An 18,731-nucleotide genomic window follows, 5' to 3' on the forward strand; every position below is an offset into this window, starting at 1 on the left:
AATAAATTCAATCTGAATATTTCAGTATCTGATCTGTGAAATCTGACTCTAATGACCATTGACTGTTCCACCAGCAGGAATTAGTTGCAAGTGACCTAATTGATCTTCTAGATGGGGGGTTTATATAAAACACTTGAATTGCTGATAAAGTCCTTCAGATACAATTGTAGTCATTTTTATAGTTGATTCTAAGCAGTAACAAAAAATGGGACTAATTACTTTGAGACATCTTATAGGCTGTGAATATAAAATCATACTGCCAAGAAAAGAAGGAAAAGTTTTTCTAAAATGCTGTGGAGTAAATTCAGCTGGAAGAAAGAAAGGAAGCCTTAATCTTCACTGTTTTATACCACATAGAATTTAAATATGACATGTTGAGAGATTATTCTAGTCACTCTGTTCTCAGAGTGTTATCGGGATGCAGGATTTGTCAAAGCACAAGTAGCATAGAATCTCTGCTGAAGTCACATAGTTTGGCCCAAACTTGGTATTTGTCCAACATTTCTAATCTGCATGTATTGTGAATAGTAAAAACCTGGAATCATCCTTGACTCCCCCCGTCTCATCCTTATATTCAGTCCCTAAATCCTAATAATTCATTGGTATGAATTTAGCCTGAATCTATCCAATTCTCTCCATCATAGCACCACTATACTTCACATTTGAATAACATCCACATTTGAATAAAGGGTTTAAATAACCATTGTAAAGCATGTATTTGTGCAGTAGGTTCTCAGAATCTCACAACTGAATACCCAAAGTAGTCTTCTAACTGGTCTGCTGACTCCAAGGTTACTCCTTCTCACTCTGTTCTCCACCCTGCCGCTCATGAGATCTTTCTGAAGTAGAAAAGGGATTCCACTGTTTAAGCTCTTCCCTTGGTCCCTACAGTTATACGCTCCTCCACCTGTCTACACAGCCCTCATCTGTTATAGCTTACTTTCTTGCTATCACATGTCACTCCAGCTAATTCAACTAACAGCAGGTCCCAGATGCTCTCTTGCTTTTCTTTGGAATGTCCTTTTCCCTACCCTTATCCTCAGAAAGAGAGGCAGGCATAGAGAAGGGGAGCTGAGGCTGGAACTAGAGGTGGATGTGGCCAGACACACACTGTGATGCGTACAAAACTCGGTCTAGACTAACGCCCACTAAGGCAATCCCTTAGGATGGGTTTCAGGGGAGATGTTGAGAGTGGTATTGCAGGATGTGCTTTGCACTTTTCTATATGGTTTAGATTTGTTTTATAGTGAATATGTTTAACTCATCGTCTAGATTTTTAACTACATTTGACCATCCCCATTTCCAGATTTACTGATTCAGTGGAAAAGGGTCCTGAATTCTGATCTTCCAAAGATCCCCAACAGAGATTAGCCAAATTTGAGCACTGTGGTTGAAATAATTATTTCCAATATAATAAGGCAATTTAACATTTTTGCTTTTTAAGAAAAGCTCCAACTCTATTATATAGCCATTTTTACATTTTCTTTTATTTTGTAATAGCTTAATTCTACTACAAATACACATTCTCTCAACATATTAGATTTGAATTATCTGTAAGAAACATAATAGATTTGTCAGCCACCTTAACATCCATATTTGAATAAAGGGCTTAAATAACCATTGTAAAGCATGTATTTGTGCAGTACGTTTCACAACCCATTTTAAACTTAGGGCAAACAAGAAAAACAAACTACAAACATTAGGGTTTCTTAAATTCTTAAATTGTAACACTAACTTAAATATCATTTGATTGGACCTCAAAACAATGTGTATCCTCAAAATATAAAGTAGGAAGTTATTACAAATATCAACTTTGGTATAATACATACCTATTTCACTAAACATTTTAAGTTTTTGACTTTGTTTTTATAATTACCTTTTGAAAATATTTATAATGCCCTATAATTCAGATATCAAAGCATCGATTTCATTAAACTTGTTAGTTATATTTTCAATACATTCCCCAGCTTTTAATTTTATCCCGTCAATTATAACATAGTCATCTTCACAGTGGTTTTCAAATGGACTGCTTGCAGAAGCGTCAGGGCCCCACTGAGGCAACTGTAAAAATAACCACACAATTCATCAGTACTACTCAACTGTATCTGAAGACTAGGTTCAGTTATTTGAACAAAACATAAAGTAATTGGTAAGTCTTGAACCACAGCAGTTACACAAAGTTTTCTGTTATGGTGGTGGTCAAAAAATGATCCCTATGTATAGTATAATGTATGGTAAATGTTACTATAAAACTTAGGTCTTGTCTGTTCCCCAACACTACACTTTTAGTTTTAATTTTATATTTTGAAAAAACTGGATCATTTTAATTCTGTGAGTTTTCTATATTTGTTTACTTTTAAAACTATTATTATAGGGAATACAACTTAAAGCTATTTTAGTCACATTTTCTGTGGTCATCTTCTTACAAGCATCTGCATTCCTCACAAACAGTGATAGTTTTCTTAAGCTTGTTTAGACAGGACACTGGTAAAAACAATGCAAACATACCCATACATGGGAGATTTATAACTTCAAGGTTCATTCGAGTTAACTTCCCAGGAAATTCAAGGAAAAAATATAAATAAGTATTTTCATATATCAAAAGTATACTATAATATAAATAATTATTAAGTAAATGGTTTTCTTTGTAAATGGATTATCTAATTTGTAAATTACTCGGATTTTATAAAAATCTGAAATGAATCCCCTCCCATTGCTTGCCAAGTCAGGACATGTCGACCGACCTGTGTTAATATTAGCTAAAGAAGAAAATAATCAGAAAGGTGACTCAACTGAGGAAAATAATCTAAGTATTTCAATGACAAATAGAAATAAATTCTGATTTTCCATATGTATGCTGTTTTCATGTTGCTACTCTCATCCATTAGTATAGATGCTTGCGAGAAATCAACTTGAAAACTCATATGTGAAGTGAATGATGAAAAACATCATCAAATTTACAACTTTGAAAATAGCTCAGACAATATTTGCTCAGAGTATGAACATGATCAGAACTTTAAAATTATCAGGTGGTTCTTTTTGGTGGATTAGCTTATAAGAGGCCACTTTTTCCAAAAAACAAAATGCAGCTCCCATTTTATGTGGGAAAGGAAGGAAGGGAGGGAGGGAGGGAGGGAAAGAGGAAGAAAAGAAACCCCTGAGGTGATCACTTCTTTGCGTTTAAAGTGGAAATCACTCCAGCTTTGATCATTGGTTTCATTGCTATTCTCCTTGCTTAAAAGTGAACAAGGCCCTAAATATCCTGAGCCTGGTGTGAATGCCAGACGTACAAAGCTCAGTGTGGAGAGTGGCTTATAAACCAGTCGGCAGGAGGCCTTCCCCTGCCTGCCAGCGAGTTAAAATGGTTAATCTTTACAATTCCTAAATGCCTTTTGAAAGCATATAATATTACAAGAATCTAAAACAAAAAGCAAGCTCTTGCCTGGTGATGTATTAAAACTATGTATTTTACCTGAAGAAATAAAAATCAGAAGTAATTTTCTGTTTTATCAAGTTACTAGTTATAATGGCAAAACAGAAGCCAATTCAGTGACTGTAAAAGCTCCAGGACATCTCTATAAAAATCAACCTGGCTGTTTTTTGAAAAGACAAACTGCAAAGACTGAAAACACATTGTACAGAACCATATGGTGCTTAAACAAAACACACATTTGCTAGAAAAGAAAAATGTACAGTAATCTATAATAAAAGGGTAACATGCTAATTAGACCAGACGTCCTTCCTGACAAAGCCGGGCCAGAGGGAAGCCAGCCCGGGTCCTGGGTGCCTGCGGGCAGCCCAAGGGAAGCCAGTCTGGGTCCTGGGTGCTGGAGGGAAGCCGGTGCCGGCAGCCGGGGGAAGGAAGGCCTACTCTTGCACAAATTTTCGTGCATCGAGCCTCTAGTTAAATATAAGATACATCACCAATCTATAGATCTTGTTCTATAAAAGGTGAGATACAGAAAACAAGTTTTTTGAAAAAAGGGACTCTAAATGGAAAAATAGCATTTTCAACTAATTAAGAAAACCATCATGTTTTTCAACTCAGTAAGAGTTTTTAACATTAATTTTACATATTTTTTAACACACTGATCTCCTTAATTGTAAATTCTGTACATTCTCTTGATTTCTAAATCAATAAAGGAGGTGTTTAAGAATCTTCTTTGTTGTTGTTGAAGTTATGAATAAAATCATGCAATTGGGCAGTCTTCCAAAGTGTGTATACAATATTTTCATTTTAGGGGGATGAGTAGTTAATCAAAGTGAGAATGTGGGGAAAGAGATAAAGTAAAGATATCTTTTCACTCATTCTCTCTAGTGACCGCCATTGCCATTTCTCACCTATAGTAACAACTAACCTTAGATGTCACTACGTGGAGCACTTTTCCCAGTTTGTCTTATTTAACCCTCCAAACAATCCTCTGAGGCAAGTGATGAGCATCTTTGCCAAATTACACAAGTCGTCAATAGCAAGACCAGGCCTGGGACGCAGGCATTATATTCTAGAGTCAGTGCTCCTAACCTCTGTGCTCTGGACTCCAGACCCACTACCTATCTAAATGATTGAATGACAGAATGAATAACGCCATAAGGATACCCGACTCCTCGCTGCCATTCTCCTTCCTAACCACTCAGGGAACAGCTATGCTGCCTGTGGAAGGGGCTGCCTTATGACTTATTTTTTTCACACCTACCACATCGCTGCTCTGTATTAATGACCTGGGAGTTAAGTAAGACAAACCAGGAAAAGATACATGGAGCTCATGTGCTGAGCAGTTTATCAACCAATTTAAATTTCTGTTGTCATATATAAGTATTAAATAAAGTTAAGGACACATGGCCTTTCTCAGCCCAACATGTTGGCCAAAAGGAAAAAAAGGACAAGTCTAGATATGAATGGTGAAACGTATTTCAATAAAAGATTCTACCCTCGTATTTTAATAATGGAGCCTGTCCCTATAGAAGCTATCCCTCTGCATGAAATAGAGAGGGCAGATTTCCCCAGCTGCTCTAACCCCAGCGCCCCTCCTGACTGTGGAGATGGGCAGTGCGGAGGAGGCCTCTTTAGTAGCATTCCATTCACTACATCAAGCCCCTTCCATCTCTCTTCTATTTCAACCTCAAAGATCTGAAACAAAAAGAGCACCTCTGCTGAAACTCAGGTATTTTTTCAAAGACTGACAGGTCTATTCTGATTTCTCAACAGGCTACTAGTTTACCATTCAGCTCATGATAATCAAGGGCTCAAATCTGAGAAGTGAGAAAGGTTTTCCATATACTTAAAATGTCCACCCAGGAACAATCTCTGCCATGTAAAGACTCTGAAGTTGTTACTTATAACTATTAATATTACCTCTTCTCCTGTATTTATTTCCTCCCCACGTTCCTCTTCGGGATCATCCGGTGTTGCTGTGGGTTCTAGAGCTTGCTGTAGCATTTGCTCCAGTTCTTTTAGTAAAACTTCTGTCTCAGAGACAACTAAAGAAACATAATTAATATAGTAAAAAATGCTACATCTTAATTCAATCTAATTACTAATCGTAGCCACCACAAAAGAGGAAATCTTCCAAATGTTACAAGATAAGAAATAATATTTTTTATAAATTTCACATATGCCCTCTACTTGATACAAAATTATTATAGATTTCAAGGTGAATATTTTGCAATTATTCCTTGAAAAAAGTAGATGACATTTTTGCTATGTGTTAAGTACCCCAAAACAACAAAAGCTCACTAAAATGTTGTGTGCTTTTTTTGAATCAGGAGCCAAGGACACTAACCTAAATTATGTTATTAATAGACCAGGGGTCAGCAAACTTTTCCTGTGAAAGGCCAGAGAGTATATTTCAGACTTTGTGGGCCAGATGGTCTCTGTCACAACTACTCAATTCTGCTGCAGTAGTGCAAACCATAGACATGTACACAAACAAATGAGAGGGGCTATGTTCCAATAAAATTTCATTTACGAAAACAGGCAGCCAACGGTAGGACTGAGGGCCACAGTTTACCAATCTCTGCAATAAACTATTAAAATTACTCTTTAAAAGGGAGCCATATGATTAAGTGGCTAGGCTAGACACAGGCTAGTCTATTCCTAATCCCAATATCAACACATCTTAATTGCCTAATCTGATATTTTTTAAAAACACACTTAAAAGTTTTGTGTGTGTATGCTACTGTGACAGGAATATATTAAGTTGGCAAAAAAAAAAAAAATCTGATAATTCACTGAACTTGCTGAGATAAAACAATACCCCCCAAAGAAATAAACACCTATTATAACTCTATAGACTCAACTACTGATTAACAATATGCAACTGAATTTCTGATTTAAGTTAAAAAAAGCATTTTCATTTGCTATGGAGTCTTGTTGAGGTAATGATCAAGGAAAGGAGGCCATGTGGAGCCTGCTGTCCTGCACAAGAGACAGATGGAGCACCTGAGAAGTCCTTCCAAAGGCAACATGATTCAAAGAGAAAGGCCATGAATACACATCCCATCCCCTTCCACTCTGGTTACAAAAATCTGACATACCACCTCCTATTATCCACTGTTCCTTGGCAGACCACCACAAATCACACTAATAGAACAGCTGAAAGTTTATGGAACATAAAAATAGACCCAGCAAGATACACACTTTAGAGCGCAAATATTATCATTGAATACAGAAGCAAGGTGTTCCTAGCAACAGCATTAATTTTTACTGTAACTGTTGAATGCATTAAAATTTTTTTTATTAATACTGTTTAGGAAAAGTGAGATATATATATCCATATGAGATTATAGCCACACATGCGCGCGCGCACAAACGTACTTGTAAAATGAGCATGCTGTAAGATAAAAAACAAAAATTATGTGAAAAGTTTGATGCATTGTTTCCTTTTCTCGATTTCAAAAGAAGCCATACTTTATTGCCATCTTTGTTGATAATTTTCTCTTACCTATTATTTGTAAGAAAGAAATTTTAAAATTCTGCTAAAACACTGTTTATTAAATAATGGTGTTAAATAAGATTATGGAAGATTATTAAATAGAAAGTTTTCCTTCCCTGGTTGTTCCTATAGTACTGAAAAAACAATTTTTAGTTTACATTTTTGACATTCCAATTTTTAATTATTTTATTTTTTAGAGAGGAGGAACAGGGGAGGGAGGGAGGGAGAGAGAGAGAGAGAGAGAGAGAGAGAGAGAGATGAAAGAAAATATCGATCAGCTGCCTTCTGCATGCCCCCTTACCAGGGATTGAGCCCACAACACGGGCATATACCCTGACTGGGAATCAAACAGGCTACCTTTCATTGCATGGGATGACGCTTAACCAACTGAGCTACACCGGCCAAGGCACATTATAATTCTGTCTACAAAAGAAATTTTTCTATCAACATTTACTGCTTTCCCCAATTTCCTTTATATTAAATCAACAAATATTTATTTTGTGCCTACTAAGGGCCAGGGACTCAAGAGAACAGGTCTAGACCAATAAGACTTCCTGGCCCTCATGTCTTCACAGCCAATCTTAGGTTTTCTCAAAACAGCTTGAAAACAGCATTCTGATAAGCCATTCCACACTTTAGGACCAGTTCCTATGTTCAAAAATAAAACAAGCAAAAACTTTAATTGATATGTTAGTTTCATCCACATAGATCTGTGTTCTAGGGTAACTGCTAAAGCCTAAGAACATGAAGTCTGAACTATTACATTCTAGAACGATGGTATCCAAATTTTGATGGGCATAAGAATCACCTGGAAAGTTTATCTAAAAATATGAAAGCAACCCTATGTCCAAAATTTTCTAGAGGAATGTACATTTTTGCTGAAGCAATTTTGTTAATGAAATTGACCTCTGCCGAAACCGGTTTGGCTCAGTGGATAGAGCGTCGGCCTGCGGACTGAAGGGTCCCGGGTTCGATTCCGGTCAAGGGCATGTATCTGGGTTGCGGGCACATCCCCATTGGGAGATGTGCAGGAGGCAGCTGATCGATGTTTCTCTCTCATCGATGTTTCTAGCTCTCTATCTCTGTCCCTTCCTCTCTGTAAAAAAATCAATAAAATATATTTTTTTAAAAAAAGAAAGAAATTGACCTCTATATATGACAAACTTTTCACTTAGTAACCTGTTACTTAACAGACCACTATTTGTGGTTACTTTACACTGATTCTTCAGTCCTACTTACAGGTGTTGTGTTTTCCTGCTTTACATTCTGAATCTAAGGCTATTGACACTGACATTTAATGCATGGTTGAGAAGATGGATTTTGAGCTATGCTGTAAAGGAAAAATGGCACAAAAACATCTTTATATTTCTAAAGCTATGCTAAAATACAATCAATTTATGATAATGAACGTCAGTGCTGAATGGCATTGGAGGCTCTCTGTTTTCAAGTGATCTGGAAAAATACGTACACTGCTTTTTGAACAAGGGTAGATAAAGTAATGGATGACTTCATAAATCAACCAGGGTTCATAATACCAACTTGATGGATGTCAAATCCTGTTTCCAGAGCCATGGGAGCTTTGCTTTTCTAAATAGGTATTCCTATTTTGTGAACTGATAGAGTTCAAAAATAATTCTCAAGAAAGAGCAGTTACTGTAATCTACAAACTAGGTTATCAAAATTGGTCAATGATAGTTTCCAAAGATAGAGACAGAATGAATGCCTTTGCTGATTGCAGACCAATCATCTTCTATCAATACTGATTATCCTGTAGTTTCCCTGACTTCTTTGAATTTGTTGTTCAGAGTAAAGTGATAGCATTACAGCTGCTCCATCACTCAGAGAAAGTGAAAAAGAAATCTCATGCTGAAGTCCACATCTGGCTTTTAAAAATGAAGTTTTGTAAAATAAATCAAATTGTTTTTCCATTCTCAATGAGAAATGCTGTTTGTCTCAATATATCAGTCATTATTTTAAAAGCTTTCAAATGTATATTTATGGAGTTTTCTTTCAACTCTACTTCTCTATTAAATGTTTAAAGAAGCTGTTTCCATCCTATATAAAGAGGCTACTGGTTGGGTCACCCCAAAGCTGGCACTAAAAAATATCATCCTATTAATAAAAGCCTAATATGCTAAGTGTCCAGTCATCTGGTCGGCCGTTCAACGAATCAAAGTGTAATATGTTAATGATAAGCTAAGGCCGCTCAACCACTCACTATGACGTGCACTGACCACCAGGGGGCAGACACTCTGACTGGTAGGTTAGCTTGCTGCTGGCATCTGGCCGATTGGGACTGAGCAAGATGGGCTGGACACACCCTGGAGCCCTCCTGCGGTCTCTCCCCAGCTGGCCACCTCCCGCATCCCTCCCCAGCCCAAATCATGCACCAGTGATGCCCCTCAGCCTGGCCTATGCCCTCTCACAATCTGGGACCGCTTGGGGGATGTCAGAGAGCCTGTTTTGGCCCAAGGCAAAACGACCAGTCACTATGACGCACACTGACCACCAGGGGGCAGACTCTCAATGCAGGAGCTTTCCCCTGGTGGTCAGTGCATTCCCACTGAGGGAGTGCTGCTCAGGCAGAAGCCAGGCTCATGACTGGCAAGTGCAGCAGCGGTGGTGGGAGCCTCCCCCACTTCCGTGGGGAGCGGGCCTAAGCCAGCAGTCAGACATCCCTTGAGGGCTCCCAAACTGTGAGAGGGTGCAGGCCTGGCTGAGGGAACCCCCCTGAGTGCACGAATTTCGTGCAACTGGGCCTCTAGTGTTAAATAAATTTGCAGGGACATTTCAATAAGGACATTTAGAAGGCATTCTTACAGAAAACTTGATGTTGTTTTGATTTTGAGTAACCACAAACACTCCTCTGTCTGCTTACAATGAATATAGAGATGAGTAAAATACAGGGTGGAATGTAATGGAGAAGACAGCATCATTCCTGGAGACACAAACAGAAATTGGAAGCACAAGGCTTTGTACAAGGGGCATGAAGACCAATCATATCTTACCAAGAGGTAAGATTTGTCTTGAGTAGTAAGATATCACCTCTCTCCTTGTCACCCCTTCAAGCTCCAAGTTCTTCATGCTCTTGCTTGGACTCACCCCATGATGCAGACCTTTCCTATATTAACATCCCCTTCCATGCTTACATGTCCCAAGTCAATTATGAATATACCATTTGCTCATTTAACAATGAATGCTAATAGATTATTAGTTTGCCCTGGGTAATTATTAATATGTCAATATCTTATTTAATCAAACTTTTATAGACTGTCTATTCACCCAAAAGAAATGAGCTATTTACCAACAGAAAATAATGATACAATTTGAAAAATGATAAAAACTCAAAGATTAAAAGAAATAAAAATCAATTCATTAAAGGGGATACTAATGGCAATAATTACATTTTAAAATGGTTAGACCAGTAGTTGTACCAGTGGTGTACATTTTAAAAAATAGCTTTAAGGCTCCTGGTACTTAAAGCAACCAAAGAAATAGCTGCACACTTTGATTAATTTTAAGAAAAATGTGACCCTAGAAAAGTCATGTAACCTCTTAAGTGCCTCAGTTTTCTCATCAATAAGATGGGAGATATAATATCTACTTTATCAACCTCATACAGATCTCATAAGGGTCAAACTAATACATAAAATACTTAGAAGAGTGAGGGTATATAGAAATTGTTATAAGTATTGGTTTTCATTGCTATTATTATTGCTATTTATATTTCATCATCATAGATACATTTTCTTATCCCTAAACACTGGGGAAAATCAATTATAGGGATAATACAAATATAGGGTGGGGAAAAAATAGGTTTATAGTTGCTCATATGGAAAATAATACAATAATTAATAAATAATAATACAAGAATAAACTCTTTTCACATACTCACAACTGCAAACCTACTTTTGCCCCACCCTGTATAATACATGATATTCCTGGTATCAATTTTCCAAAAAATACAGACATGTTCCACAAACAGTTATATCTTAGATTAAATCTTTACATAGTGGTGGGTATACAGTTTAAATTATTTAATGATTCCTCAGCTTTTTCTTGACTATTCTGTCCTTTTGCCTCACAAGAATTAATTTATTGCCAGAAACAGTCCTTTCCATGTTGGATAAGCCAGATTTCACTGCATCTCTTGATTACAGATGAAGAAACTGATAGGTGGAGAGTAGCTGCACTTAATTAGTTCTCCTCCTGATCTCTAAGGTGTGTGTGAGGGTGACAATTGGTAGAGAATCTATATATATAAAAAGCCAGCGACCAGAACGCTGTAAGGACTAGAACAACCCATCACTATGACACCCACTGCAGCTAGCGAACCCGCCCGATGGGGGGGTGGGGATGCAGGCCAATCTCACGTGGCCCCTCCCCCCAGCCAGCCTGGCCCTATCGGGCCCGATCAGGGTGGGCCTGCCAGCCAACCTCCCACCATCTCCTCCTCCCCCCGACAGGCCCGGCCCCGATCCGCCCCAATTGGGGATGGGCCGGCCAGACCCCACCCATGCACGAATTCGTGCACTGGGCCTCTAGTAACTTCATAAAAGAATAGCAAATCTGGAGTAGTAGACTAATAGGAAAGATGGTCCAAAAAGTAGGACTTGCAGAGATTCCAGAAGAAGATGGTATAATTTTCCTGTATTACTTGATCTAGGGTTGATTCTGCCTTAAGAATACATGTGAGATATTGGAGGCTTGCATTTAGGGATCCATAGAAATATAGGTAGCAGGTAAAATATCTGAAGAGGGTTAAACTACTATTAAATAATTACTCTCTCAATATGTAGACAGCTCTTGCAAAGAAAACTGTAGGCTAGATGTTTCTGCTCTTCAGATGTTCAAATGAGATGGAGGAGTAAAACACAGATTAGGCTATTTTAACAATTAACCATTGAGACTTTTAAAGCCACACAGAATGTGAGACTCCTGAAAAGGCTTCCCTTCCCATGGATAACTCCTGAGATGAATTCCCTTGCTTACACGGAAGAGTCACTTCCTGTCAATGAGCTCCTGGCTGCACTGGGTTTCTTGTGCAGTACCCCTTGCAAGTTCGAGGGTAGAAGGATCCCAGCGATGGAGCCCTCAGCTGTGGTGCCAGGTCTTCCTAGTGGAAACTCAGTCAGGGATAAGCTACAGGAATATTTGAACTGATCTTGTGAGGCAAAGGGACAAAATAGCCAAAAAGGGCATCTTAATTAAAAGGAAAGAAGCAGCCAAATAAGGATAGAAACAATAGAATTTTGTAGTAGTTTAGGAGAAGAATAAAGGATTAAAAGTAACAATAACTATCCCAACCTTTCTCTGCCTGTTTTTCTTTCTTTCAATGAGACTATAAATAAGTGACTATTTAGCTAATTGAAACACAGTGCCATAGGATCTGGGGGTGGCTACTAGTGAAAGGGAGGATGGCATGAATAACTTCTGGGGGTTTACTGTGCTTTGAAACCTCTGTAAGGCTGCCTAAGTTCCATTTTGCAAATAAGCATTTGCCTGCTTTTCAAGACACAAAAATGTACAAAGGGTAAAGCACTTTTGAAATTAAAACCTTCTCCCTGCATTCCACATTCACCTACTGTGTTCTAATACCAACGGCTATTCAGCTGGGAGCCCCAGGCTGCCACTTTTCTTCCTTCTCTCCCTTTGGCACTTCACTGCATTTGGAATGGAGAGGTCTGAACTGAAATGTATTTTTGCTGATATTTCTTCCCACAACTGCTGGTACTTTATTTTAAAAAAAGTTATTTCCACAAACAGTCTTCTCCATGTTGGATAAGCCGGTTTTCACCGCATCTCTTGATTACAGATGAAGAAACTGATAGTTGGAGAGGTAAAGTAGCTGCACATGATTAGCTCTCCTCCTGATCTCTAAGGTGTGTGTGTGTATGGGGGGGGAGGGACAATTGGTAGAGAATAACTTCATAAAGGAACAGCAAATCTAGAGCAGTAGACTAATAGGAAAGGTGGTCCAAAAAGGAGGGCTTACAGAGATTCCAGAAGATGGTACATGCTAAAAACAGAGAACATTTAATTCAAAGGAATAGAAATGTAAAGACAATTGAAAAGCCCTAGAATGTAAATTAAAACTCAAAATAACCCACTAATGTTTCTCAGATATGTATATATGTACATTATTTTTCTTCAAAGGACTACAACTTTATTTGGTAGTATTAAATAGAAGTAAAAGAGCTAAAATTAGGACAGGCCTTCACATACCCATATTTTCCTTTGATAAGGCATCATCGGTACAAACATTTTCAAAACAGCATTTTAAAATAGCTTTCCTAGAAAAAAATGTGACATAGTTAGTTTCAAATAATCTCTCATGTATATTTAAATGACCATTCATATATATGCATTGGTAATCATAAATTATGAATATATATTTACTTTAAAGTACTCTTCCTTGTTTTATACTGTAAGGCAGAATGATACAGTGAAAAACCAAAGGGAAATAGTATTGATTTGGGTTCTCTCTAGGTGAAAAGCACTAATAATCTACCAAGCACCTTACATAGGCTTTTTCATGTAATCCTTCCCCCAGAAACTTACTAAGTAATTGTCAGTCCCATTGTGTAAAGAAACCGAGGCTCTGAGAAGTTGAGCAACTTGACAACATAGGTAAGTGGTTGAGCATGACGCACTAAATTCTGTCTGACTGCAAAATCCATGCTATTCCACTACATGGTGTTGCTGATTAAGAGTCAGAAAACATTTGTCCAAACACATTTTCTCTAACCATAAGATCTTTAAAAAGCCACTTAGCTTCTCTAAGCCACAAGTTCTACACCTTTTAAATGGAGATGACTGTGGTACTCTCCCTACCTATTTTGATGGGGTTACTGGGAAATATAAATGAGATAAGGCATTTTTAAAGTAATTTTTAAAACTTTAATTATTCATCTTCTGAAAAAAGACTATCAGAGTTAGTCTTTGAGTAGGACTCACTTTAACACAGTACTGATTACCATTCATTAAAAATAAATAAATAAACAATGGCTGGTTCAATGATAAACACTAAAATTTGTCATCAGTGCTTATTAGTTCACTAGAGGCCCGGTGCACGAAATTCGTGCACGGGGGAGGGGGATCCCTCAGCCCGGCCTGCACCCTCTCCAATCCAGGACCCCTCGGGGGATGTCCAACTGTGGGTTTAGGCCCGATCCCACAGGGACTGCTGGCTCTTAACTGCTCGCCTGCCCCATTGCCTGATGGCCCCTAACCCCTCTGCCTGCCTGATGGCCCCTAACCACCTCTGCCTGCCAGATTGCCCCTAACTGCCTCTGCCTCAACCCTGCACCCAGAACCCGGGCTTCCCTCCCTCTGGCCAGCTGCAGGCACCCGGAACCTGGGGCGGCTTGGCCCAGGCTGGCCACAGGCGCTCAGAACTGGGGGCGGGCAGCGTTGCCCAGGCCGCAGCTGCCGGCGCCCGGGACCACAGGTGGGCGGCTTCTCCTGGGCCCAGCTTTGTCAGGAAGGACATCCGAAAGACGTCCAGTCTAATTAGCATATTACCCTTTTATTAGTCTAGATTATAAAGACCTGTTTCTGGTTCCCATGACCTATTTTAAACTGAAAACCTGCTTCTCATCTAGTTGCTCACATGATATTAAAAGTCCTGGTTCAACATTTTTTTATAAACACCAAACTTTCTCCATACTTCTAAGACTACTACTTATCATTTTATTAATTCTTTTAGAAAATTTTAAACCCAATTGTCTCCCTAGAGAAACAGAATCAAGAGCCAGGGGGAAATGCCATATAATAAGTAAACCCAATATATATTTCAATTTTATTATAATACTTTTTAATTAAAAAGAAAACATACCTCTTCCTTTTTCTGAATTTGGGCTTTTTTGTTTCAGTATTATTTTTGGAAACTGGCAACTGTAAATAACAACAGAAAAGATGAGACAATTCATATGGGACTGGATGAGCTCAGTAAAATAGTGGATCCTATATGGGCCCAGTAATTTAGCCCATAGCCCTGAACAACACCCTAGGTCATTGGTCAGCAATCTCATTAATCAACAGAGCCAAATATCAACAGTACAACGATTGAAATTTCTTTTGAGAGCCAAATTTTTTAAACTTAAACTATATAGGTAGGTACATTGTCATTAACTTAATTAGGGTACTCCTAAGGCTTAGGAAGAGCCACAACAAGGGGCCAAAGAGCCGCATGTGGCTCGTGAGCCATAGTTTGCCAACCACGGCCCTAGGTCAACTCTATGTCAATCAACTTCACAGTCCCTGCAATTGCACTGATCTGCTCAACTTCCAGGAATGGTAGGCTGATTCACAGATGAATATTATCCCCTGCATCCAGGTTCGTCACCTTCACATACACATAAAAATACTAAGTAAAACAACTTTTTAAGTCTTAATACATATATGACCATTAAAGAAAGGAAAATAAATATGTATGTGCCAGAAACATGAGGAATGCAACACCATATAGGTGGGAACTGGCATGGTGAAGGCCACAAGGAATTTGTACCAGGATAGGGCACAAAGGACTTGGGACTGGGGCTTTAATGATTCAGCAAAGATACAATGAAGAATGTGGAGAAATTAGAACCTTCATACATCGCTGAGAATGTGAAATGGTGGAGCCACTTTGGAATACAGTTTGACAGTTCTTCAAATGCGAAGTGTAGAGTTACCCTATGATCTAGCAATTCCACTGCTAGTTATATACCCAAGAGAAATAAAAACATGTCCACACAGAAATTGTACATGAACATTCATAACATCATGATTGATAATAGCCAGAAAGTAGGAACAACCCAAATGTCCATCAGTAGATAGATAATATGTGGTATAGTCATACAATAGAATATTATTCAGTCTTTAAAAATAATGAAGTAAAGACACATAATACAATATGGATGAATCTTGAAAACATTATGCTAAGTGAAAGGTCAGAAATGTCAGAAACAAAAGGCCACGTGTCTGATTCCATTTGTCAGACACATCCAGAAAAGGCATATCCATAAAGACAGAAGTAGATTAGTAGTTCCCAGGGACTTTGGAGAGGAGAGAAATGGGCAGTGACTGCTAATGAGTATGTGGTTTCCTTCTGGGGTAATGAAAACATGTTCTAAAATTAGGTAGTGGTATTGTTTTACCCAACTGTATCTATACTAAAATTCAATGAATTGTAAGAGTGAATAAATTATATCTCAACAAAGGTATAATTATAAAAAAATTAGTGACAGAAAAATTGAAAGGAGATAGAATATACTATATCAATAACTATTAACAAAAGGAACCCAATGTAGCAATATTGCTGTTAGAAAAAAGCAGGTGTTAAGGCAAAAACCATAATCAGGGATAAAAGGGTTATTAGTCAATGCTAAAAAAATCCACCCAGAAAGTACAATAGTCCTGAACCTGTATGTACCTAAAATCTTAGCCTTAAGATATAAAAAGCAAAACAAAAGTAGAAACTGATGAATCTACAGTTAAAATAAGATCTTTTAATTTACTTCTCATAAAAATTATAAAGCAAACACAAATTAGTGAAGAAATAGGAGAATTCAACAAAACAAATAATAAATTTAATAAACACATATCAAACCTGGCACTGATTAATTATAGAATATATATTGTTTTCAAGCCTAAGAAATTTGCAAATTTGATCACCTATTGAGTCACAAAGGAAGTCTCAAAAATATTAAAATAATTTCTATCTTATAGACCATATTCACTGACTAAAATGCAATAAAATAAGAAAGGAAATAAGAAATCAAAACCCAAAATATAGCTGAATAAATTTATAATCAAATTATAGATATAGAAGAACTCACATTTTCCCATGGACCTTCCTATGATAAAAGTTATGATCTATGTCAGGATATGGTCTCATATTTTAATTATTTGTATTCAAGACTTATCTTCTCTCTACGGCAGTGATGGCGAACCTTTTGAGCTCAGCGTGTCAGCATTTTGAAAAACTCTAACTTAACTCTGGTGCCGTGTCACATATAGAAATTTTTTGGTATTTGCAACCATAGTAAAACAAAGACTTATATTTTTGATATTTATTTTAGATATTTAAATGCCATTTAACAAAGAAAAATCAACCAAAAAAATGAGTTCACGTGTCACCTCTGACACGCGTGTCATAGGTTCGTGCTCTAGGGTAATGCACTTTGTCTCCATGTCACATCTTGCATACTGTAGGTGCACATGAAGTGCATGTGGAATAAATTAATGAATAATTGTTGGGAGAAAGATAGGATAAAGACATATCAGCATAGAGAAGAAATGGAGTCGATGTTACTGTCCATTCTCTACTGCCATTGTTGGTGACTTGGGCATTTAAACAATTCATTCCATTTATCCTCAGCTTCTAAGACAGCTCAGTGCAACTTTCACCTCAATATATTCGTTGGTTCCTTTTATTTGTCTTTTCACTTTAACTTACTAAAGTGATACTTTCTTAGCCTGCTTTGTTGAATTCTTTCAGTTTTACTGATCTTTTAATGTTGAATCAAGTATTTGAACTACAAAGATAGGAATAACTTTTTTAAAATTTACTATATGTTTAGCAGTTAGCAGAGTGACATTCACATTATACATTCAAAAGCATTAACTATGAAATGAAGACTGAATTTGATAATTCCTCAAGGTATTATTAAACAACTTAAATAACTTAATAATTACTCAAGGGAAGTTTGTATGAAATACTCATGTGGCTGAAAACTAAGTAATTATTCTTTTTGTGATCTTCAATCTCAAGGAGTAATTCAATTTTTTTTCATTTTTTCCCAGGACTGGAAATATAAATATAAATATTACACACACACGCGCACACACACACACACACACACACACACACACACACACACTGAGTGGCCAGATTATTATGACCACCTGATGTTTGTAGGCAAATTAGCAATAATTTTACGCTGAAGTTGCTAGAGGGCCAGACCATTATAAATAGGGAAGCAGGTTGTTTACCACGACAGTAGAAGTGATTTTTTTCTGAAGATATGGGTAAACATCGCGATTTAACAGCCTTTGAACGTGGGATATATTTGAACGTGAGATATATTTGAACGTGAGTGGCCAGATTATTATGACCACCTGACGTAGGTAGGCAAATTAGCCGTACACTGCATCATATGGGATATGGAAGCCCAAGGACTGTTCGAATACCTTTGCTGTCTGCAGTTACCAAGATAAAACGTCTCCAATTTGCACAGGAACACAAGGATTGGACAGTCGAGCATTGGAAAAAAGTCATGTGGTCCAATGAATCACATTTCCAGCTGCATCATGCAGATGGCAAAGTGAGAATTTGGCAGAAACAGCATGAAAGCATGCACCCCACATGCATGAGTACAACCCTTCAAGTTGGTGGGGACAGTGTTATAGTTTGGGGCATGTTTTCCTGGCATGATTTGGGCCCTTTAATTCGTGTGGAACAACGTCTGAATAGCACAACATACCTAAGTATCGTTGCTGATCAAGTTCATCTTATCATGTTGATGGTGTATCCCAATGGAGATGGCTTCTTCCAAGACAATGCGCCATGCCACGGTGCTCGTATTGTGCAGGAGTGGTTTCAAGAACATCAGGGAGACTTTACCTTGCTTAGGTGGCCCCCACAATCACTAGATCTCAATCCAATTGAGCATTTGTGGGACAAAGTTAAAAGAGCCATCAGGCAGCTGGTTCCACAACCATCAAATTTCACAAAACTGGACAGTGCTATTCATCAGGCATGGTGTCAGATTCCTCACATCACCTTTCAACATCTCATGAAGTCAATGCCAAGAA

The 18,731-nt window shown here is 37.8% G+C and overlaps 1 protein-coding gene across 1 annotated transcript in view; it reads right to left on the reverse strand.

The window, feature by feature from the left end:
- Positions 1-1,484: 1,484 nt before the first annotated feature.
- Positions 1,485-18,731, reverse strand: part of ZCWPW2 (zinc finger CW-type and PWWP domain containing 2) — a 63,111-nt gene continuing 45,864 nt past the window's right edge. The window contains exons 6-9 of the mRNA XM_023752909.1: positions 14,770-14,828; positions 13,158-13,225; positions 5,354-5,478; positions 1,485-2,061 (exon numbers count right to left, since the gene is read on the reverse strand). Coding sequence (XP_023608677.1) covers positions 1,900-2,061; positions 5,354-5,478; positions 13,158-13,225; positions 14,770-14,828 — 414 coding nt within the window. The 3' untranslated portion in view covers positions 1,485-1,899. The remainder of the gene's footprint in view (positions 2,062-5,353; positions 5,479-13,157; positions 13,226-14,769; positions 14,829-18,731) is intronic.

The sequence above is a fragment of the Myotis lucifugus genome, unplaced genomic scaffold (genome assembly GCF_000147115.1).
Source record: "Myotis lucifugus unplaced genomic scaffold, Myoluc2.0 scaffold_39, whole genome shotgun sequence".
Classification (NCBI taxonomy): Eukaryota; Metazoa; Chordata; class Mammalia; order Chiroptera; family Vespertilionidae; genus Myotis; species Myotis lucifugus.